This window comes from Scyliorhinus torazame, chromosome 7 (assembly GCF_047496885.1).
Source record: "Scyliorhinus torazame isolate Kashiwa2021f chromosome 7, sScyTor2.1, whole genome shotgun sequence".
NCBI classification, from domain to species: Eukaryota; Metazoa; Chordata; class Chondrichthyes; order Carcharhiniformes; family Scyliorhinidae; genus Scyliorhinus; species Scyliorhinus torazame.
This window is the reverse complement of record NC_092713.1, coordinates 69619548-69642743: the sequence shown is the minus strand read 5'-3', so window position 1 is coordinate 69642743 and position 23196 is coordinate 69619548. Positions and strand designations below refer to the sequence as shown.

At 47.1% G+C, this 23196-nt stretch overlaps 2 protein-coding genes across 2 annotated transcripts in view; one reads left to right on the top strand and one right to left on the bottom strand.

The window, feature by feature from the left end:
* Positions 1 to 335: 335 nt before the first annotated feature.
* The window catches only part of zyg11 (zyg-11 family member, cell cycle regulator), an 83175-nt gene continuing 60314 nt past the window's right edge, over positions 336 to 23196 (top strand). Inside the window, exon 1 of the mRNA XM_072510871.1 lies at positions 336 to 469. Coding sequence (XP_072366972.1) covers positions 410 to 469 — 60 coding nt within the window. The 5' untranslated portion in view covers positions 336 to 409. The remainder of the gene's footprint in view (positions 470 to 23196) is intronic.
* coa7 (cytochrome c oxidase assembly factor 7) lies at positions 13167 to 23086 on the bottom strand. The gene is made up of 3 exons (XM_072510873.1): positions 22738 to 23086; positions 17521 to 17661; positions 13167 to 15672 (listed from the first exon to the last, which is right to left on the bottom strand). The coding sequence occupies exons 1-3, from the start codon at positions 22844 to 22846 to the stop codon at positions 15224 to 15226; spliced, it is 699 nt and encodes a 232-aa protein (XP_072366974.1). The 5' UTR covers positions 22847 to 23086; the 3' UTR covers positions 13167 to 15223.

Sequence of the window (23196 nt, the reverse complement as noted above, 5' to 3'; positions counted from 1 at the left end):
AGATACAGGTTCCCCCAAATAACAAGGTCCCCGTGGTATTGATGTCCCAAATGACAATGGCCAGTTTAAGAGTAACATAAGCTGTGGCTTGGAAATACATTGACTATATGGAATGAGGAATGGTGTTTGTGGGAAAAACATATACAGAGGAAAATAATGGAGGAGAAAATGAGGTATGTTTTAACAAGTATTTTTTCCAAAGAAGTATGTCACGTTTAAAACCTTGTTTTAATGCAAAACTTGATAGATTAAATTCCAATAGAATCATGGTGAACTAGCTCTGCTTTCTTCTTTATATGAGAGCATCAACAGAACAAGAAGATATCTGAGAACGAGTCAGGTTTATCAGCGAAAAGAGAAACTCAACTGAGGGAAAAGTGGGCACCTTCTAAGGAAGGATCTCTTCAAAATGGGCTTTCTGGGTAACCAAAGCAACCACAGGCAGAGAAACCAATCATACTCCTTTAAGGTAGGGCCAGTACCACTCCAATCTGTTCTTTCCATTCAATAGCTTGGATCGGAACTGCAAAACTCCTGCCTCCTTTTCATGGAGAACTGGCCGGGTTATGCATGGGACATTCCATGAAAAATAGGTTTGATGAGGCATTGGGAACTTTCTAATGGCTGTCCAGATTTAACCATTTAGGAAGATGGAACAGCTGAAAGGTTATTGGAACTGCACCAAAAATACAAGGCAGTAAACAAAGAGAACTTTTAAGTTATGATATCTGAAGTGAATTCTTCATCAGGGACTTGCTGTAAAATAGATAGGAAATCTACTGTCCTCTGCACCTGACCATTGACTTTAGTCATTTCAGATCTTCTCTGTACCACCATGTTTACATTAGTGGGTTCTTGTGATACAGAGCGGATCTATTGGTGGCCAAGGGAAGGGACAGTAGATTGGTGTTAGGGGTAGGTTAGAGAGACATTGTGTGGGATTCTCCGTTGACTGACGCCAATATCGTAATCGGCGCTCAGGCAGAGAATCCATTCCGACACCCAGATTGGGGCCGGCGCCGGTTTGACACTGGTTTGTAAGTCTCCGCCCTCCGAAATGGCATCATCGTGTCACGCACCGTACGCTGTTGCAGCACCGTTCACACGTCATCGACAGGCCCTCCCGCAATACTCCACCCCCGATGGACCAAGTTCCTGACCACACGGTTGCCGTATGATTTGAGCGTTCGGGAACCCGGCGTGGTGGCTGCGGACTGTGTTCTGCACCGCCATACCCGGCCGGGATCCGTGCCGCTGGCCGGGGGTGCTTCTGCGAGGTCTGGGGGGACTGGTGGGGGTTGGGTAGGGGTGTCCTGTGGGGTCGCAGATGGCAGGTCGGGTCAGCGCACGGCCGGCGCCGTATCGTACAGCGTGACTGCTGCAAGTCGTCACCGTGTGCATGCGTGACCAGGGACCCGCCCATTCTCGCTTTCGGCACGGGAGCCTGGAGTTTCACCTGGTGCCGCTGCTAGCCCCTCACCGGTCCCGGAATCGGTGAGGGTTCTGCGCCGATTTTGGTGTCGGAAAACGCCTGCAAATTCTTCGTTTCAGCTGATACTTAGCCGCTGAAACGGAGAATCCAGCCCATCCTTTGTCAGAACACAACTCTCTTGTGGAATCTAAGGCTGAGATGTTGACTTCAAGATCAAAAGTGCCATTTGCCTGTATTGAATGGTAAAAATAACAGCGAGGCTATCAGCATTCATCTGACAGCAATTCCCAATGACCACGAATGCTGGGTTAAATATGGAGATCAGAGGGTTGCAGCCTGAGTTTTTCTGCTCCCCAGATGCATCACAGTATCGGTATCTAACTGAGAGACTGGACATTGAAATATGTAGAACAGGGTGAAGTTGCTGTACATTCATGTGTAAGTGAACTTTTAAAATATATTTATTTTTTAAATTAGGTTTTTTCATTTTTTGTTACAATAAATGCAACAAAGTAACAAAAAAAATCAGTGCAAAACAGATACAGAGATGTGGAGATGGAGAATTCCAGATGTCTTTTGGGTTTGGTGCATTTCCATTTGGGATTTTTGCAACAGCGTTTAACATCAATGATGGCTGCCCACCTCCAGCAGTCCCTGGACCACCGCAGTATGTAGATGAACTGTTTATGTCTCGCCTTTTCCGATTTGTGGCTCTTGTGATTATGTTCTGGCTCCTCATTGCATAAGGGCAAACAGAAATAATCCTTTTTATTTTGTGTGATTTGAAGTGTAGATGGATGAACACTTCTGAGAAACTAGAATCTTTCACCAAGTTTTCTACCTTCAAATATAAATTAAGAACAGAGCATAATTTTTTTAAAGGGGTGTCACGGTGGCACAGTGGTTAGCACTTCTGCCTCACCCGGGTTCAATTCTGGCCTTGAGTCACTGTTTTTTGGAGTTTGCACTTTCTTCCTGTGTCTGCGTGGGTTTTCTCCTGGTGCTCTGGTTTCATCCCACAGTCCAAAGATGTGCAGGCTAGGTGGATTGGCCGTGTTAAATTGCCCCTTAGTGTCCAAAAAGGTTGGGTGGGATTATGGGGATAGGGCATGGGCCTCCTTCGGGGGGTTGATGCAGACTCGATGGGCAGAATGGCATCCTTCTGCACTGTAGGGTTGCTATGAAATTCTATGAGTACAGATTCTTCAATTTGATTAGTTCAGAAGAAACATATATATTCACCCTGTTCAGACAGAACCAAGATCCCTGTAGAGGCAAAATACTGCGGATGCTGGAAATCTGAAATAAAAACAGAAAATGCTGGCAATACTCAGCAAGTCTGACAGCAGCTGTGGAGAGAGAAACAGAGTTAATGAGAGTTAACATTTTGAATCCGTATAATTCTTCCTCTGAACATTTTCTGTTTTTGTTCCTCTGTAGAGGGCTGTTTTCGATTTCTAATTACCGCAAATTCCAGTGCAAAGTCTATTGGCAAGTGGAAGTGTAATGAATGAACTGTGAGAGCTTTGCATAGACCGTAGAATGGTTCTATGCAGAACAGCACAGAAGGAAGCCATTTGGCCCATCATGCCTGTGCTTGCTCTCTGCAAGAGTAATTAAGCTAATAATGTCCCAGGTCCTTGCCCTGTAGCTCAACAATTTTTTTCCCCCTTCAGATAATTACCCAGTTTCTGTATGAAAGCCTCAATTGAATCTACTTCCATCACCCCTTCAGGCCGTACATTCCACATTAAAAAATATATATATTTTTATTGAGTTTTTAACATTTTATACATAAGTAACAGTCAAACAAAAAAGCATGTATCAACAACCTCAATAAACCATACCAACCAAAAACTAGTCGTTCCCCCCCCCCCCCCCCCCCCGCCAGCAATTATATCCTCCCCCCTCCCAATAGAACACTCCCTCCCCCCAACAGCTAATAGTGACCAGATTCTTGAAATGCAATATAAACGGGCGCCATCTGCAATAGAACCGGTCAATCACTCCCTTCACCGTGAACTTAATCTTCTCAAGCTGCAAAATTCCATCAAGTCACCCAGCCATTCTGTGGCACTGGGTGGTACTGCCTACCTCCAGTGCTGCTGCTGATCCAGCAAGGAGGCAAAAGCCAACCCATCCACCATCACACCCATCCTCAATTACGGCTGTTCCAACACCTCAAATATTATAACTGATGGGCAGGGCTCCAAATCCAAAGTTAAAATTGCCGATATAGAACATAGAACAATACAGCACAGTACAGGCCCTTCAGCCCACGATGTTGTGCCGACCATTTATCCTAATCTAAGATCAACCTAACCTACACCGTTCAATTTACTGCTGTCCATGTGCCTGTCTAAGAGTCGCTTAAAAGTCCCTAATGACTCTGACTCCACCACCTCTGCTGGCAGTGCATTCCACAAACCCACCACTCTCTGTGTAAAGAACCTACCTCTGACATCTCCCCGATAGCTTCTTCCAATCACCTTAAAATTATGTCCCCCTCATGACAGCCATTTCCACCCTGGGGAAAAGTCTCTGGCTATCCACTCTATCCATGCCTCTCATCACCTTGTACATCTCTATCAAGTCACCTCTCTACCTTCTTCGCTCCAGTGAGAAAAGCCCTAGCTCCCTCAACCTTTCGTCATAAGACATGCCCTCCAGTCCAGGCAGCATCCTGGTAAATCTCCTCTGTACCCTCTCCAAAGCATTCATATCCTTCCTATAATGAGGGAACCAGAACTGGACACAATATTCCAAGTGTGGTCTAACTAGAGTTTTATAAAGCTGCAGCAAAACCTCGCTGCTCTTAAACTCAATCCCCCTGTTAATGAAAGTCAACACACCATATGCCTTCTTAACAACCCTATCAACCTGGGTGGCAACTTTGAGGGATCTATGTACGTGGACCCCAAGATCCCTCTGTTCCTCCACACTTCCAAGAATCCCGCCTTTAACCCTGTATTCAGCATTCAAATTCGACCTTCCAAAATGAATCACTTCACATTTATCAAGGTTGAACTCCATCTGCCACTTCTCAGTCCAGCTCTGCATCCTGTCAATGTCCTGTTGTAATCTGCAACAACCCTCAACACTATCTACAACGCCACCAACCTTCGTGTCATCGGCAAACTTACTAACCCACCCTTCCACTTCCTCATCCAAGGCATTTATAAAAGCCACAAAGAGCAGAGGTCCCAGAACAGATCTTTGCGGGATTCCAGGCGGAATACTTTCCATCCACTACCACTTGCTGTCTTCTTTCGGCCAGCCAATTCTGTATCTAGACAGCCAAATTTCCCTGTATCCCATGCCCCCTAACTTTCTGAATGAGCCTACCATAGGGAACCTTATCAAATGCCTTACTGAAATCCATATACACCATATCCACTGCCCGATCTTCATCAATGTGTCTCATCACATCCTCACAGAATTCAATGAGACTTGTGAGGCATGACCTGCCCCTCACAAAGCCATGCTGGCTATCTTTAAACAAACTATGATTTTCGAAATAATTATAAATCCTATCTCTCTGAATCCTTTCCAATATTTTGCTCACCACAGACGTAAGACTGATGGATCTGTAATTTCCAGGGATTTCCCTATTCCCTTTCTTGAATAGGGGAACAACATTCGCCTCCCTCCAATCATCCGGTACTACTCCAGTGGAGAGTGAGGACGCAAAGATCTTCGCCAACGGCGCAGCAATCTCCTTCGCTTCCCGTAGTAATCTTGGGTATATCCCGTCAGGCCCAGGGGACCTAACTATCCTGATGCTTTTCAAAATTTTCAGCACATCCTCCTTAATATCAACCTGTTCGAGTCTATTAACCTGGTTCACACTGTTCTCATGGGCAACAAGGTCCCTCTCTCTAGTGAATACTGAAGTAAAGTATTCATTTAGAGCCTCCCCCATCTCTTCAGACTCTCGGCACAAGTTTCCTCCACTATCCCTGATCGGCCCTACTCTCACTCTGATCCTCCTCTTATTTCTCACATAAGTGTAGAACACTTTGACGTTTTCCCTAATCCTTCCCGCCAGGGCTTTTTCATGCCCCCTTCTAGCTCTCCTCAGTCCATTTTTTAGTTCCTTCCTGGCTACCTTGTAACCCTCTATCTCTCTGTTGCTATTGGGGGGGGGGTCTATAGAAAACTACCAATAAAGTGACTGCTCCTTTCATGTTTCTGACTTCCACCCATACTGACTCAGTAGACAAACCCTCCTCAACTACCTCCTTTTCTGCAGCTGTGGTGCACTCCCTAATTAAAAATGCTACTCCCCCTCCTCTTTTACCACCCTCCCTATTCTTCTTCTTAAAACATCTAAACCCCGGAACATCTAACAACCATTCCTGCCCTTGTGAAATCCATGTCTCTGTAATGGCCACAACATCGTCGTTCCAAGTACTGATCCATGCTCAAAGTTCATCTCCCTTATTCCTGACACTGCTTGCATTGAAACAGACACACTTTAACCCATTCCACTGAGTGCAACTGTGCCCTATCAACTGTCTATCCTTCCTCACAGACTTGCTGCATACTATTTCTGCCTGTTCAACAGCTACCCTATCCTCTGATCCATAGCTCTGGTTCCCATCCCCCTGCCAAACTAGTTTAAACCCTCCCAAAGAGCTCTAGCAAACCTCCCACCCAGGATATTGGTGCCCCTCCAGTTTAGGTGCAATCCGTCCTTCATGTACAGGTCCCACCTTCCCCAGAAGATCTCCCAATGATCCACATATCTGAAGCCTTCTCTCCTGCACCAGCCCTGTAGTCACATGTTCAGCTGCACTCGCACTCTGTTCCTAGCCTCACTTGCACGTGGCACTGGTAGCAATACTGTGATCACTACTCTGCGTGTCCTGCTCTTTAACTTCCAACCTAACTCCCTAAACTCACTTTTTAGATCCTCATCCCTTTTCTTAGCTATGTCGTTGGTGCCTCTGTGCACCATGACTTCTGGTTCCTCCCCCTCCCCCTTAAGAATCCTGTAGACTCGATCCGAGACATCCCTGGCCCTGGCACCAGGGAGGCAACATACCTTCCGGGAGTCTCGATTGCAACCACAGAATCTCCTATCTATTCCCCTAACCATTGAGACTCCTATCACTATTCTCCCCCCTTCCCTTCTGAGCCCCAGAGCCAGACTCAGTGTCAGAGAACTGTCTGCTAGGGCCTTCTCCTGGTAGGTCATCCCCCACAGCAGCATCCAAAATGGTATACTTGTTTTGAAGGGGAACGGCCAAGAGGGATCCCTGCACTGTCTGCCCGTTCATTGTCTTTCCCCTGACTGTAACCCAGCTACTCTTGTCCTGTACCTTGACTGTGGCTACCTCCCTGTAACTCTTCTCTATTACCCCCTCTGCCTCCCGGATGATCCGAAGTTCATCCAGCTCCAGCTCCAGTTCCTTAACACGGTCTCTGAGGAGCTGGAGTTGGGTGCACTTCCCGCAGGTATAATCAGCAGGGTCACCGGTGGTATCCCTCACCACCCACGTCCTACAGGAGGAGCATGCAACTGCCTCCATCCCCTCTTACCTTTCAGAATATAGCAGCCCTCTGGACCAACTGGAACTCCGCCCTCCAACTCTGCTCCCAGTCAGCTGCACTCTCTGTAAACCCCCGGCTCCCTTCTCGCTCTTTGAGGAAATGAAATGAAAGGAGCAACTTGCTCCCTCCTCACCTAGCTCCCTTAGTCACCAAACTCTCACTATAGCACTCAAATGCACCCAAATTCAGCACTCAGTGCAAACAAAGTCTGCACTGTAGCTGGCTCACCTTTATACAGTGGCTCTAGCCTGTGAAAACAAGCCTAATCCAAGTAACTAATTAACAAGTTCCAGCTGCAAGTAGCTACAAGTAGAACCTTTGTTTAAAGCTGATTGAAAATTCACCTTCTTCTAAACCAAACAGCAACTTTTAAGTTAATTAACTAAATAGACTTTAGATAAAAATGAACCCTTAATATCCCTCAGTCACCAACTCTCGCAATAGCACTCAAACACACCCAAATTCAGCACTCAGTGCAAACAAAGTCTGTACTGTAGCTGGCTCACCTTTATACTGTGACTCTAGCCTCTGAAAAGTGGCCTAATCCAAGTAATTAATAAGCTCCAGCTGCAAGTAGCTACAAGTAGAACCTTTGTTTAAAGTAGATTGAAAATTCACCTTCTTCTAAACCAAACAACTTGAAGGTGAATGCTCCACAGTCTCTTGCCTAATCCCCAACCTTACCTGCCCTACCTCCTGTCCTCTCAGCCCTGTGTCTGTGGTGGGAGTGGGACTACCTGAGGCCTGGTGCTGCAGGCCCCCTCCCGGGGTGAAGGCCCTGTTGCCTGCCTGTGTCCTCCCGCCCCTCTGCTTGAGGTGGGAGTGGGTCCACCTAGGGCCTATTGCCTTTCCCCTCCCGGGGTGAAGACTCTGCTGCCTGCCTCTGTCCTCCCAACCCTCTGCCTGAGGTGGGAGTGGGACCATCCAGGGTGGCAGGCCCAGCCTTCTGTCCTCCCACCCCTCTGCCTGAGGTGGGAGTGGGACCATCTGGGGCCTGGTGCTGTGCCCCCCTCCTGGGGTGAAGACCCTGCTGCCAGCTTTCTGTCCTCCCACCCCTCTGCCTGAGGTGGGAGTGGGACCACCTGGGGCTGCGGCAAAATACTTTATTTTGGGCCCCTGCAGGGCTGAAGAGCCCGCATTTCTACCACCTGTGGCGGGAGTGGGGCAGCTTTGGACATTACTTTGGGTCCCTCCAGGGCTGAAGAACGCTGCCCCACTGTTCTGCATCGCCTTCCCTTGTGGCACCTGTGCTTAAGGTGTCACGTCCCTACCTCCTTTCCCCTTTCACTGTTTTACGCACGGCCGGGCAGCACCGGGGTGGGCATGGCCAGCACCTCTGGGGCATCCTCCGCTCTGCCAGGGCTGGGCGGCCACGCACTTATGCGGGGGTGGCAGCCTCTCGACCTTCCGCTGCCTCCGCAGCCCCCACGCCCTTCTGCCTACTAACGCGGCAACTGGGGTGAAGTGCTATGACCACCACACCATGACCATCGAGGCATGCATCCATGCGATGGCCGGGATTGTCGGCACCTCGGCCATCGTAGCCACCTCCCGGATGTATGACAAGGCCCTGTTTTTCCTGCGGGCCGAGCAGGCGGTCCACCGGGCCCTGGAAAGGGGGCTCACGGCGGGAGGGACACACGTGGCGGTGGACCCGCTGGAGGCCACTGCGGAGTGTGTCGTCCTTTCTAACGCCCCGCCCTACCTTCCCACCGAGCTCCTCCTCCCCCATCTCAACCTACTGGTGGAGGTCAGGTCCGGGGTGGCGCCGCTGACGCTCAGCGTTCGGGACCACTCCCTCCGCCATGTATACTCCTTCCGCCGTCAGGTTTTCATCTGCCTGACCCGGGAGGAGGTCAGGGAGGGAGGTTTTGTGGTCTCCCACCAAGCGGAGGACCACAGAGTGTTCTGGTCAGCGGATGGCATGCGGTGCCATGCCTACAGAGGGCTGGGGCATCTCTGTCGGAACTGCCCCACCCTGACGGCCGCCAATACCACCTCCACGGCGGCCGTGACTGGCACTGCCCCCCTCTCCTCCTCCTCGTCTACCCAGCAGCCGGCCCCCGATAACACCACGGCTGCTGGCGGGGGGAAGAGGGAGCCTCCGCTGGCACAGCGGAAACCAAAGAGGAAGGCAAGGCAAGCGGCGGCACAACAGCCTGTCCAGACCAGCTCAGCGGCCGCAGCCTCGTCTCGGGACGCCGCCTCCCTGGAACAACCGGAGGGGCCCAGGGAGGGCACCAACCGGGCTCCAGAGGGAGGCGGGGATCCTGTGCCCGGCCCTGAGCTGGTCGGCATTTTATTGTCACCTCCCGTCTCCGCTGCCCCGCAACAACCTGAGGTGCCCGGAGAGACCACCGACCGGGTTCCAGGGGGCGGCGGTGACACTGTGCATGGTCCCGAGGATGAGGAGGATCCGACCTCCTCGCAATTCCAGGGGCCGGGCGACGTGGGGGTGGGAGATGCTGCCGAGGGCTCTCCAGAAATGGAGGCCGTGCAGCAGGGCAATCCCGAGCCACCCCCTCCCCGCAAGCGCCATATGTCCGGGCAGGAGGGAGGGGTGGATCATGCTGCCCCCTCCCCGGGTGAGGGGGGGTGGGTGTCTCCAGTGTTCATCCCCATTCCCCTAACACCCGGTCCCATGCAGAGATGCAAGAGAAGCAAGGCCAGGGAGGCGGCCCCCCGAACCATTTGAGCTGCTGTCGTCCCCCGAGCAGAGAGGCCTGGGGTCGGGCGGAGACGAGACCCCCGAGGGCTCGTTCTGCCCGGTGGAGTTTTACTCCCCGGTCACCTCCTTTTGTTTGTCACCAGGGGCCGGCGGCAGCCACCAGAGCCCGTATATATTCGGGTCGTGGGCGGGCGATGGCGTGGAAGGCTCCCCGCTCACCACAACCGTGCAGGCGATGCCAGGGCTCCCAGGTTCCATCCCGGAGCTGTTCCCGGGGGTTTTCCCGGATCTCTCCGAGGGCCCAGCATCGATGGTGGAGGCGGGGTCGGAGCCGCCGCCGCCGCCCACGGACCCTGAATCGCGGGGGGAGCCTGCGAAGGGCCCGCTTGAGGACGATCCTGGGGGTGGGATCGACACGGGCCTAGGGCTAGCTGGTGGGATCGTGTTGCCCGCCACACTCCATGTGGCAGGGGACTCTGGCTCAGGTTGTGACCGCTCGGAGAAGGAAGGCTGCTCGGTGACAGGTGAGGAGGAGGATTTAGACGCTCTCTGCAGCGAGGCAGAGGGCGCCCTCACACCCGGCACCGAGTCTTCCCTCATCTCCTCGGAAGAACTCCGAGCATTTTTGAAAACACATCACGGTCACCAGGACTGTGTGCGGCTGGCCCTGGACAGCTGGGGAAATCTGGGGCTGCTCGAGTCCGCCCGCATCTGTGCCAGAGAGGCGCGGGATTTCAATCAGGACCCGGGGGAGCAGCGCCGTGCTGTTCTGTTCCTTGCGGGGCTCCTGAGGGAGTGGAGGGGGTATTGAACCTCCACTCTCTCTGTGCACTGAGGTGATTGGTGACGAATAAACACTACTACTGACATGGAGGTAACCATAGCCAGCCTCAACATCAACGGCAGCAAGGACGCACATCGCCGTTTCCAGTTCTTCTCTGTCCTTCGGGACGGAAAGTATGGGGTGTGCTTCCTGCAGGAAACCCACGCCATTCCAGGTGACGAAGCTCAGTGGACCCTGGAGTGGCAAGGAGGAGTCTTCATGAGTCACCTGGACCCACGTTGGGCGGGATGGCTATCTTGTTGGCTACACATCTTCATGGGCAGCATGGTAGCATTGTGGATAGCACAATTGCTTCACAGCTCCAGGGTCCCAGGTTCGATTCCGGCTTGGGTCACTGTCTGTGCAGAGTCTGCACATCCTCCCCGTGTGTGCGTGGGTTTCCTCCGGGTGCTCCGGTTTCCTCCCACAGTCCAAAGATGTGCAGGTTAGGTGGATTGGCCATGATAAATTGCCCTTAGTGTTGGGTGGGATTACTGGGTTGAGGATAGGTGGAGGTGTTGACCTTGGGTAGGGTGCTCTTTCCAAGAGCCGGTGCAGACTCGATGGGCCAAATGGCCTCCTTCTGCACTGTAAATTCTATAATGACATGGGATGCCATTAATATACTCAGTACAGTATTGTAACTGATGATTTATGCTAGTTAGCATTGCCCCATTGTTTTTGTACTCAATGCCCATTTGATCAAGATTAGTATTTGATATACTTTTTTTAATATAATTTTTTAGATATTAAAAATGGTTTTATTAACTTATTACTTTAAAATTATTTCATATGGACCCCCCCCATTCTCTTATTTTCTACAAAAGCAAAATATTACTGTTGCTACAAATCCAAAATAAAAAGAGAATATGCTGGAAATATGAAGCAGATCAGGCAGTATCTGTGGAGAGAAATAGAGTAGAAATTCTAAGTCGGGATGGACCTTCATCAGAAGGGATTTGGATTTGTATCTTTTCTAGTCCTTTTAAAGTTTTATCAATTAGTGTATATGTCCTCTTCTTTCCTGGTTCATAGAATTTACAGTGCAGAAGGAGGCCATTTGGCCCATTGTGTCTGCATTGGCCCTTGGAAAGAGCACCCTACTTAAGCCCAGGCCTCCATCCTATCACCGTAACCCAGTACCCCCACCTAACCTATTGGACACCAAGGGGCAATTTAGCATGGCCAATCCACCTAACCTGCACATCTTTGGACTGTGGGAGGAAACCGGAGTGCCCACAGGAAATCCACACAGACATGGGGAGAAGGTGCAAACTACACACAGTCACCTACGCACAGTCACCTGAGGCCGGAATTGAACCCGGGTCCCTGGAGCTGTAAGGCAGTAGTGATAACCACTGTGCCGCCGTGCCTAAAATGTATCACCTAATTTTCCTTCATGAAATTTCATCTGGCATCCATCTTCCTAGTCTACATCCTCACGGTAACCTTGCTCCCTATTCTTGTCATCTGCAAGTAATACTATTGAGCCCATACAAAAGATAATACTAAAAGGGAATTGTCTCAACATTACCTAACCCTTTGGGGTAAACCACTGTTCCAGCCCATAAAACAACCATAACCCAGGAAGTGTCATACAGACTCGAAACGTTAAGTCTGTTTCTCTCTCCATAGATGCTGCCATACCTGCTAAATTTTTCCAGCATTTTCTGTTCTTATTTCAGACTTCCAGTATCCGCAGTATTTAGCTTTTATTATTGAATATTATCCACTAACGTTCTGTTCTTTAAGCAGCTTCAAGTCCATAATGCCACATTCCCTTTAATGTGGTTTGTTTCCATTCTACTAAAAATCCTATGCTGCGATTTACCAGATGCCTTTTGAAACACCCAGGGGCGGGATTCTTCCAGCCCTGGGCCGGGCAATCCCCGCGGACGGGCCACACTGCCCCGACACCGGCAGAGCGGAGAATCAGCACCATTGGCGCCGGCGTGGTTGGCGCAGCGCCGGTCGCAAGCTGCTTTATGTGACCGGCCCGCCGATTCTCCGGCCCAGAAAAGAGCCGAGTCCCACCAGCGCCGTTCTAACCTGCTCTGGGCCGGCGGGGCCTCGGCATGGAAGGGTCGGGTGGCAGCCTGTGGGGGTGGAGAGGGGGTCTGACCCCGGGGGGGCCTCCGATGTGGCCTGGCCTGTGATCGGGGCCTACCAATCGGCAGGCTGGCCTCTGTGTCTGGGGGCCTCCTTTCCTATGCGCAGGCCCCTGTTGTCCTGCGCCATATTGCGTCGGGGCCGGCGCGTTGGCGCCGGCACAACTGCGCATGCGCAGATCCCGTGGCGCACTGGAATCAGCAGCTGGAGTGGCGCGAACCGCTCCAGCGCTGTGCTGGCTCCTGTAATGGCCAGAATTAGTCCTGGGAGCGGCCCGTTCACGCAACAGCGTTTACGACGGCGTGGACACTCTGTCGCGGGGTTGGAGAATCCCGCCCCATGAGCTCCAAAGAATTCCCTTTATATTAATCTGGTAGGATTTGCTCTTTAAAAAATTGTGCTGTCCTAAATTGACTCATGTTTTTTCTCAGTTAGCTTTAATCTAATTCTGTAAAGGTGTGAGAAGCTAATCCACTACGTATGTTATGCCAATTGTTAGTGGATTCATTCCTTTCTTAACAAAGATATTACATTATCTGCTCTCTAGTCCTTTGGCACAACTTTCATATCCAAAAATGTTTGAAAGGTTGCAATCAGTCTTTAATTCCTGTGTTCGTGTTCAATTATTTCCTCTGACTTCCTTTAGCATTCTGTGACACATGCCATCTGAGCCCAGTACCTTTTCCACTTGGGCGTTCAACCATTTGTAGTCATCTATAGTTAGCCTGTTTAATAGATCTCATCTTGTATTCTGATATTCCTAATGCCAGTTTTCTGCAACAATGGAGAAAAGGTACTCATCTAACATCTCTGCCATTCTTTCATCTTCCATTTATTCTTTTTTCATCTCCACTTGGCCGTATTCTTTGCTGTTACTTTACTTATGTTTCCAAAACCCTTCATAATTTCTTATTATCTATCTCTTACTTCACACCATCTTCCCTTTCTCCTCCTTGTCATGCCCCTCTATTTTATTTTATTTATTTTTAAAAATAAATTTTGAGTACCCAATTATTTTTTTTCCATTTAAGGGACAATTTAGCATCCACCTAACCTGCACATCTTTGGGTTGTGGTGGTAAACCCATGCAAACACGGCGAGAATGTGCAAACTCCAGACGGACAGTGACCCAGGGCCGGGATTCGAACCGGGGTCCTCAGCGCCGTAGTCCCAGTGCCACGTGCCGCCTTTCATTCCCCTCTATTTTATATACTTTACTTGCTTTTCTTACATCATTGCTCTACAATTGTCATGTGCCTCACTGACGTATCTTCAATTTATCTGGATCCCTTCCATTTTTAATCTCTCTGGAAATGGCTTTATTTGTCTGCTTCTTTTCCTTTTCAATTTTATACTAAATGTAATAACGATATCTTATTTTTTTGAATGTTCTCCTGCTCTTAGATTATTTGTTCAACTTTCCTTCCCAGAACTCTATTCTGGAACTACTGGCAGGGAATTTTCCCCTCAGATAATTAAATAAGTGGGTAGAGACCATAACAGAGATTACGGTGCTAAGGGCCCAGGTTCAATCCCGGTGCCCGGGTCAGTCTGTGTGGAGTTTGCACATTCTCCCAGTGTCTGAGTGGGTTTCATCCCCACACCACAAAGATGTGCAGATTAGGTGGATTGGCCATGCTATATTGCAGCTTAATTGGAAAAAAATAAATAATTGGTTACTCTTACATTTATTTCAAGAAAAGATACCATAACAGGGATAAGCTTGATTGAAAAACCAATTTCTACACATTGGTTGAAATATTTAACACATTGGTTGAAATATTTAACAAACAGGTTGGTCAAGTTGTCAAAACGAAACATTCATGCACATTAGCACTTTCATTTTGGGATACAGCCCAGTAACCATTGTTTTGTACATACAAAAATCAGTACTTACTTCTGTGCAATAAATAGAGTTATAACAGACCACGGGACCTTACTCAGAATGTCACCATGACTCCCAAGAACATCAACTAGATATACTGGGCAGGAGTAATGAGGGTTTCAGATAACTTTACTCCCACCCACTATTTTAATCACACATAAAACATGTACAATACTGGTGTCAGCAGTGGAAATTTGTTGGGGTTGGTTAGCTCAGTTGGTTAGAGTGTGGCGCCGAATGATGCCGGTTCAATATCATGTTGTCTGTGGTAGTTCATGGGAGGCCTGCCTGCTTTACCCTATGCTTGATGTGAGTGGAGAAAGTGCCTATGGTCCTTCACAGTGTAAATATTACTTCTTCATCCACTTAAAGTTTGGGGTGCAATTTGAAGAGAGATATCACAATTACAGGTTAAACAAAAGTCACCAAACAAATGAGCATATCTATAACTTCTGATTAACAAAGGTAGGTCCCAAGGTCCAGTACTCTTGATTCCCTTCCTTTAGTATTTTCTTCTCCAATTCCTTTGTAAGAATGAGTTTCCTACAGGTATACCGTTCCACAGGCACCAATCGCGCACAGCCTCTTCTTCCATGTGACCAACATTCATGTGCAAGTTTTATTAGGGTTTCTGATCACATAAAATCACAGTTGAGTCCAATTCTGTCCTCACCAAACATCTGCACAATGCAACATGATTTTATTTAGCAGATATATACCAATAAAAAAAAATTAAGCCAGAATTCGATTTTACTGGCCAAACTTTAATTGCTGTGAAAATTCATTTTGCTCCCTATGCAAAACTTGTGCTTTGTTTTTGAAAAGTTCAGCCTTTTCATTGTCTTTAGATGTACCCTCTCCTAATTTGTACATTCGACTAGTGTTTGCACATGCCCAAATATGCCCTAGATCACATGCTTTAAGAGAATATTTGAGGGCCTTTGCCATATCCTTGCTCACTCCTGGTGCTCCCTGGATGTAGAGGGTACTTAGATTAAAACAGCTGGCTACAAAATTTCCATCGCAGGCCTTGGTGTAGTAATCCCTGGCTTTCACGGAATCTGGTTTATTATCGAATACTTGTCCATCATGAGCTAACAATCCGGCATTGTGGCAGGCATCAACGGACTTCTTACCATCTTTTCCACATGATTTAACAAAGCATTCATAGGCAAGCTTCAGGTCTGGTTGTAATCCACCTGAGTTAACAACATCAAATATTCAGATTTGTTCTGAGAATGTATTATTGTTCATTGCTAGATACAAATATATTGATCCATTAACTTGTCAGAATACACATTTGTTCAATCCGTGGAAACACTAACCAATGTTAACAAGATTTGAAGTTTTTTAGGCAAGACACAATAATGCAGTGATCGGTGTCTTTTGCCTGGTTAAGTGTTATTAGGACGTCAGAAAAATAGAATAGATTCCATGTGAATTTTTTGTCAAGTTCAGTTGGATTGTGAAAAACATACAACAACAGAATTGCCATATAGACTTTGTTTTTATCTGAAGAATTATGATCAGAGTATTTTCAGCTATAATACATTAGACAAGAGCTATGTTACTGGTGAAGACTGCGATGTTAAATTATTAACTATTCCGTGGCAGCATTTTGTCTGAAAAGTGCTTTTTATTTTTTGCAATGGCAGTACATCTTGTAGATGATACACACTGCTGCTACTATGCGGTGATGGTGGAGGGAGTGAGTGTTTGTGGAAGTGATGCCAATCAAGCAGGCTGCTTTGTCCTGCACTCATCTAGGCAAGTGGAGAGTATACCATTACACTCCTGATGTGCCTTGTAGATTTTGGACAGACTTTGGGGAGGCAGAAGGAGTTCTTTGCCGCAGGATTCCTAGCCTTTGACCTGTACTATTAGCCACAGTATTTATATTGTTTGTCCAGTTGAGTTTCTGGTCAATGGTAACTTCAAGGATGTTAATTGTGGTGGATTTATTGATGGTAATGCCATTCGATTCCAAAGGGAGATGGTTAGATTCTCTCTTCAATAATTTGCCTGGCACAAATGTTACTTGCCATTCGTCAGCTCAAGCTTGTATATTGTCCAGGTCTTGTCACATTTGGACACGGACTGCTTCAGTATCTGAGGAATCGTGAATCGTGCCGAACATTGTACAGTCATCTGCAAACATTCCCACCTTTGATCTTACGATGGAAAGAAGGTCATTGATGAAACAGCTGAAGATGGGTGGGCCTAGGACACAACCCTGAGGAATTCCTGCAGTGATGTTCTGGAGCTGAAATAACCGACCTCCAGCAACCACACACACACATCTTCCCTTGTGCTAGATATAACACCAACCACTGGAGTGTTTTCCCCGATTCCCATTGACTGCAGTTTGGCTCGGGTTCCTTGGTGCCACACTCGGTCAAGGACAGTCACTCTCACGTCTCCTTTGGAGTATGGCTCTTTTGTCCATATTTTTGAACCAAGGTATAATGTCAGGAGCTGAATGGTCCTGGCGGAAGCTAAACTGAGGGTTAGTGAGCAGGCTATTGCTGAGCAAATGCCGCTGGATTGCACTCGTGATGACCCCATCCATCACTTTACCAATGATGAGGTGGTGATTGGCTGGGTTGGATTTGTTCTGCTTTTTGTGTACAGGACATACCTGGGCAATTTTCCACTTATTGGATAGATGCTCGTATTGTACCTGTACTGGAACAGCTTGGCTAGATGCGCAACAAGTTCTGAACCATAAATCTTCATTGCTATTGCCAGAATAATAACCAATGCTGTAGCTTTACAGGATTAGTGCAGTTTGAGGTCAAATATAAGGGATATCTTTGTGGTTTTATATAACTGCCAATTTTCTAATGCATCTGGCCTTTCATTGTCTTTTTTAAAAAAACTCAGCAATGTCGAACCATAGTAAGGCATTGATTGAAAATCAATACACACCATCAGCCCTCTGTATCATTTAGAAGCCTCATCAGCAGTGGCTTGTTAACAATGTTGATCCAAGCAAGCAGTATAACTAAATAGAGATTGAACAAAAGGCAAGGCAAGACATACTGTACCTTTTCCAATCATATAGTAAGAACCAAGCTTGTAGCAGCTTTCTCCATGCTGGTTTTCCTCGCAATTATGTTTCAATACCTGAGCAGCTGCTTCGTAATTTTTTTTAATTCCTTCCAAATAATCAGCAAGTCGTTGACACCCTGGCAAGAGTCAAATATTAGATTTTCTGAAATAAAGTATCGTAACAAGGGGATCATTTAATGTTAGTATAAAATATATAACCACACCGTATACTCTACTTTATACTCATCACTGGCAATCAATCATTAACAGATTTACTTAAAACATTTGTAAAGAAAAATTATTTATTGATGTAACAGTATACTGTGATAATCAAATGTAGGTTTATTTTGTTTATTGTAAAACTATGGAAGAATCAGAGCCAATTTTGAAAGCTAACTGACCATGGTTAAATTTGATGATTGGCCCTCATGTTGCAATATGCGTTTCAACACTTTGTTCCAGTGTGCTCCATGTGCCACTCTTCCCAGTTAGATGTCTGGCATTTGCAGTCATCTGGGTTGTTACGTAATATGGAAGCTCAAAATTCCATTGTGTGAAGATTGGTTGCCAGTGGGAGCTTGTCTTCCTGCAGGTAGCCAATTATATTCGCCACCGGCATCCCTCTAATCTCCAATGGCTATTTAAAAACCCACCTCAGGAAAGTTTTCCATCGGCAACCCTCAAATTTCTAATGGCTGTTTAAAAACCCACCTCAGTGCCAGAGGCACAAGTTCTACCTGAGCTACTTTATAACATCACCTTGAAAGACTGAGACAATATTAATGCCAGTTTCCGAAGCAGAAATCAGTCACAGGAAAACATTGCACACAATTATGGTTTGTTTAATACAATGGACATAGGACCAGGAGTAGGCCAATCAACCCCTTCAGTTGTTCCCGTCCACTGAATTAATCCAGATTGATCTGTACCTCAACAAAATTTACCTGACTTTATTCCATTTCACTCAGTACCTTTAACCAACAAATAAAATCAAGCAATCTCAGCCTTTGGAATTTCAATTGAGCCATTATTCACAGACTTTTGAGGGAGCAAGGTCCAGATTTCCACTCAAATGTTTGTAAAAAATTGATTGAAATCCTAAATGGCTCAGCTTAAATTTTGGCCTATAATTACACCCTCTTGTTCTGGATTCCCCCACCAGGGGATATATTTTCAATACCACTGAAGTCAAGTAAGACCAAAAGCAGGCACTTCATTACTGCATCAAAAATATTACATCATCTGATTTAAAACTTTGGAACAGCTGATCAGATAAATTTAAGCTAATTGCCACATTTCTTTGTATGTTAGCATATCCCCCCTTGTGATACTTGCAGATAGTTTATGATTATAGCTGTGATTTTTCAAAATTCCTCAGGTCAGAATTTTCTGCTGCCTCACATGCAGAATTTTAGGCTGTGAGGACATATGAAATTGCAGGGATGGGATTCTTTCTGGGTTCCCGCCTGCCCCACCCCGACCATGCAGCAATTTTATGTTGAGGCAGGGAAGGCCTCAGACGGGAAACCCACGCCGTGGCCCCAAATAATGATTACTTAAAGGTGGTTTCCTGCTAGACTCAATTTATAGGTCTGGCGCGAAGATTGAATTTACGTGGGGAAAGCCGAAAAGATGCCTCCTTCTGAAGTTGGGCTCTAGACCCCCTGTCAATGTCTGGCAGCCTCATCTCATCCAAGCATGAAATGTTTGCGGGGTGCTTGGAAGTTGGTGGGGATGTGTTCCGCACTGACTCTTTGGATGTGCAAAGCGAGACCCCGCCATCTAAAAAATTCAGATCTTAGATTCAGGAACAGACCCACTAGATTGGAAATGGCTTATGTTACATTGCTTTTCAAGTGATGAGGGGGAGGGAAAACAGTGAACTACGTGCTTCTTAGTCTAACATAGCTTGCAGGGAAAATGCTGGAATCTATTATGTAGAAAGCCTTTTGTAGCCTATTATGTGGAAAGTTTTTTGAGAATGTAACTAGTAGGGTTGATAAAGGGGAACCTGTACTATACCTGTAGTTGTATTATACCTGGATATCTAAAAGGCATTTTTAATAATATTATTACTACCTGGATATCTAAAAAGGCATTTGATAAAGTGCCACAAAAAAGCTTACTAGGCAAGGTAAAATATTAGCACGGACAGAGGATTGGTTAGCAGAAAGAAAACAAAGTTGGCATAAACTGGGCTTCTTCAAATTGGCATGATGTGGAGATGCCGGCGTTGGACTGGGGTGAGCACAGTAAGAAGTCTTACAACACCAGGTTAAAATCCAACAGGTTTGTTTCAAACATTAGCTTTCAGAGCACTGCTCCTTCCTCAGGTGGCAGGCAGGCAAATATTGGAGTGCTGCAATGATCATAGCTGGGACCCAGCTATTTACAATCTATATTAATGACTTGGATGAAGAGACAGTGGGTAACTGTTTTTATATTTTCAATGTAAATTCCCATGTCCACATTCATGATGAAAATTGCTCATGTAAAATTTAACATACTGTAACTACAGCCTCCTGCTGTATTGTTCTTTGAATGGCATTTATATAGATCATAGAATTTACAGTGCAGAAGGAGGCCATTCGGCCCATCGAGTCTGCACCGGCTCTTGGAAAGAGCACCCTACCTAAGGTCCACACCTCCACCCTATCCCCATAACCCAGCAACCCCACCCAACACTAAGGGCAATTTTGGACACTAAGGGCAATTTATCATGGCCAATCCACCTAACCTGCACATCTTTGGTCTGTGGGAGGAAACCGGAGCACCCGGAGAAAACCCACGCGCACACGGGGAGGATGTGCAGACTCCGCACAGACAGTGACCCAAGCCGGAATCGAACCTGGGGCCCTGGAGCTGTGAAGCAATTGTGCTATCCACAATGCTACCGTGCTGCCCTAAATAGAATTTTATATTCTAATTTATTCATTTACAGGATATGGGCATTGCTGTTTGGCCAGCATTTATTGTCCATCCCTAGTTGCCCTTTAGAAGGTGGTGGTGAGCTACCTTCTTGAACCTCTGCAGTTCCTGTGGTGTAGGTACACCCCACAGTGCTGTTAGGGAGGGTGTTCCAAGATTTTGACCCAGCAACAGTGAAGGAACAGCGATGTATTTCCAAGTTGGGGTGATGAGTGACTTGGAGAGGAACCTCCAGATGGTGGGGGCCCCCAGGTATATGCTGCTATTGTCCTTCTAGGTGGTAGTGGTCTTCGGTTTGGAAGATGCTGTCTAATGAATCTTGGTGAGTTCCTGCAGTGCATCTTGTAGATGGTACACATGGCTGCCACTGTTCGTCAGTGGTGTAGGGATTGAATGTTTGTGGAAGGGGGAAGCAATCAATCGTCTGCTTTATCCTGGATGGTATTGAGCTTCTGGAGTGTTGTTGGAGCTGCACTCATCCAGGCAAGGGGAGAGTATTCCATTACACTCCAGACTTGTGCCTTGTTGATGATGGACAGGCTCCCGGGAAGTGGGGGCGGGGGGGTCAGGAGGTAAATTACCTGCCATAGGTTTCCTTGCCTTTGACCAGCCCTGGTAGCCACTGTATTAATATGGCTAGCCCAGTTCAGTTTCTGATCAATGGTAACCTCCAGGATGTTGAATGTGGGGGATTCAGTGATGGTAATGCCATTGAATGTCCGATTTATTTATTGTCATGTGTACCGAGGTAGTGAGAAGTATTTTTCTGCGTGCAGCCCAAACAGATCATTTAGTAATACATAATACACGGCAACACAAGGTTAGATCCTCTCTTGTAGGAGATGTTCATTGCCTGGCACTTGTGTGGCGCGAATGTAACTTGCCACTTGTCAGTCCAAACTTGAATGTTGACCAGGTCTTGCTGCATTTGAACATGACTGCTTCATTATCTGAAGATTTGCAAATAGTGAACATTGTGCAGTTATCTGCAAACATCCCACTTCTAACCTTATGATGGAAGGGAGGTCATTGTTGAAGCAGCTGAAGGAGGTTGGGCCTAGGACACTACCCTGAGGAACACCTGCAGTGATGTTTTGGAGCAGAGATGATTGACCTCCAACTACCCCAACTATCTTCCTCTGTGCCAGGTTTGACTCCAACCAGTGGAGAGGTTTCCCCCGATTCCCTACTCTATAAAGAGTTCATAGGAATTGGACACAGCCAAAAGTTTTAAAATAATCAATTGGCTTAATTTTTCATTTACCCAAGATCAGGCCTGACATGTAACAAATCTGCAAACATATTTTAACATTAAGGAAACATTTTTATTAATATTATTATTACACATTTTGAAATGTTAGCAATGTCAAATTCCATACTTTATGCTTTGTACCAAAAACTATAACCCCAAATCCACATGTTTAAAACCAAAGATAGGGTAAAGAAATCATGACAAGAGGAAGAAGAGGTGATTTTTTATTTTTTTTTAAAACACTGCCTGAAGAATTTGGAAACGGAGGGCACAATTCCAACCCAAAACTTTCGAAGTGCTCTCGCTCGACGCAATGCAGCCAGAGAATCACATCAAGAATCAGCAACAACCAGCAAGGAGAATTGGACAAATATTTTAAAAGGGTTATGGAGCAAGAAAGAGCTTTCATCGATTTGACAGCAGGTACAAAGGGCTAAATGGCCACCTCCAGTGGTCATATTAAAACAAGTGCTGGAAATGCTTAGCAGATCTGGCAACATGTGTGGAGAGAGAAACAGAGTTTCTCAAAGTAGTTCACAATATTTTACTTTTACATAATCTTGTGTGTTGTCAAACAGATCGGACCTAACTTATCTGAAACACTTCAACACACAGCTGTTCTGATTGAGGATTTTTTCCCACAGAATCCATTCAGAGACGTTTCTCGCTATGATCTTTAAAACAAGCTCCAAGCAGAGTTCCCAGTCTCTGCAAGTTTCTCTTTATATTCGTAGTTCCACAGAATCCCTATGATGCACAAGGAGGCTATTGTGCCCATTGAGATGGCACCAACTCTCGGAAAGATCCCCATCACTCCGCGCATTGATCATGACCAATCCACCGAACCTGCACATCTTTGGACTGCGGGAGGAAACCAGAGCACCCAGAGGAAACCCACACAGACACGGAGAGAAAGTGCAGACTCCGCACAGTCACACAAAGCCAGAATTGAACCCGGGTCCCTGGCACTGTGAGGGAGCAGTGCTAACCACTGTGCCGCCTTTAAAAGCAAGCAGTTGATTTCTTGCATTACCTTCCGGATCTTTCTCTTTGTGACACTGGTAACTGTACTCGATTCCTAGATTGTCCAGAAACTCTCCTACTTCTGCTTCATTCAGAAAGTTGACAAGTCCAGCCATCATTCATTCACAGCCAGAATCTGAAGCCCTCTCCAAGGTCACAAAGCTCCAAACACGTCCGAAGGAAGTGCGACCGCCGCTTCGCTGTCCTTTCGCCTCACCGAGTCATCGCTGGCTGGCCGCACGGCTGCCGAACCTGCTTCACCATTCACTTCCAGCGCATCACAACCTCTCCGTCCCAACTGTCACCGGCCGCCATCACCGCGCGCGACCCTCAGGCCCCCTCCCCGCATCGGCCAAGCCGGGGAGACAGCCAATAGTCGCGCCGTAATTCTGATTGACATCAATGCTCACCAATAACTGGGACGGGAAGGAGGGCAACCTCTGCAATGGGGGCGGTGGCGGCCCGGGCT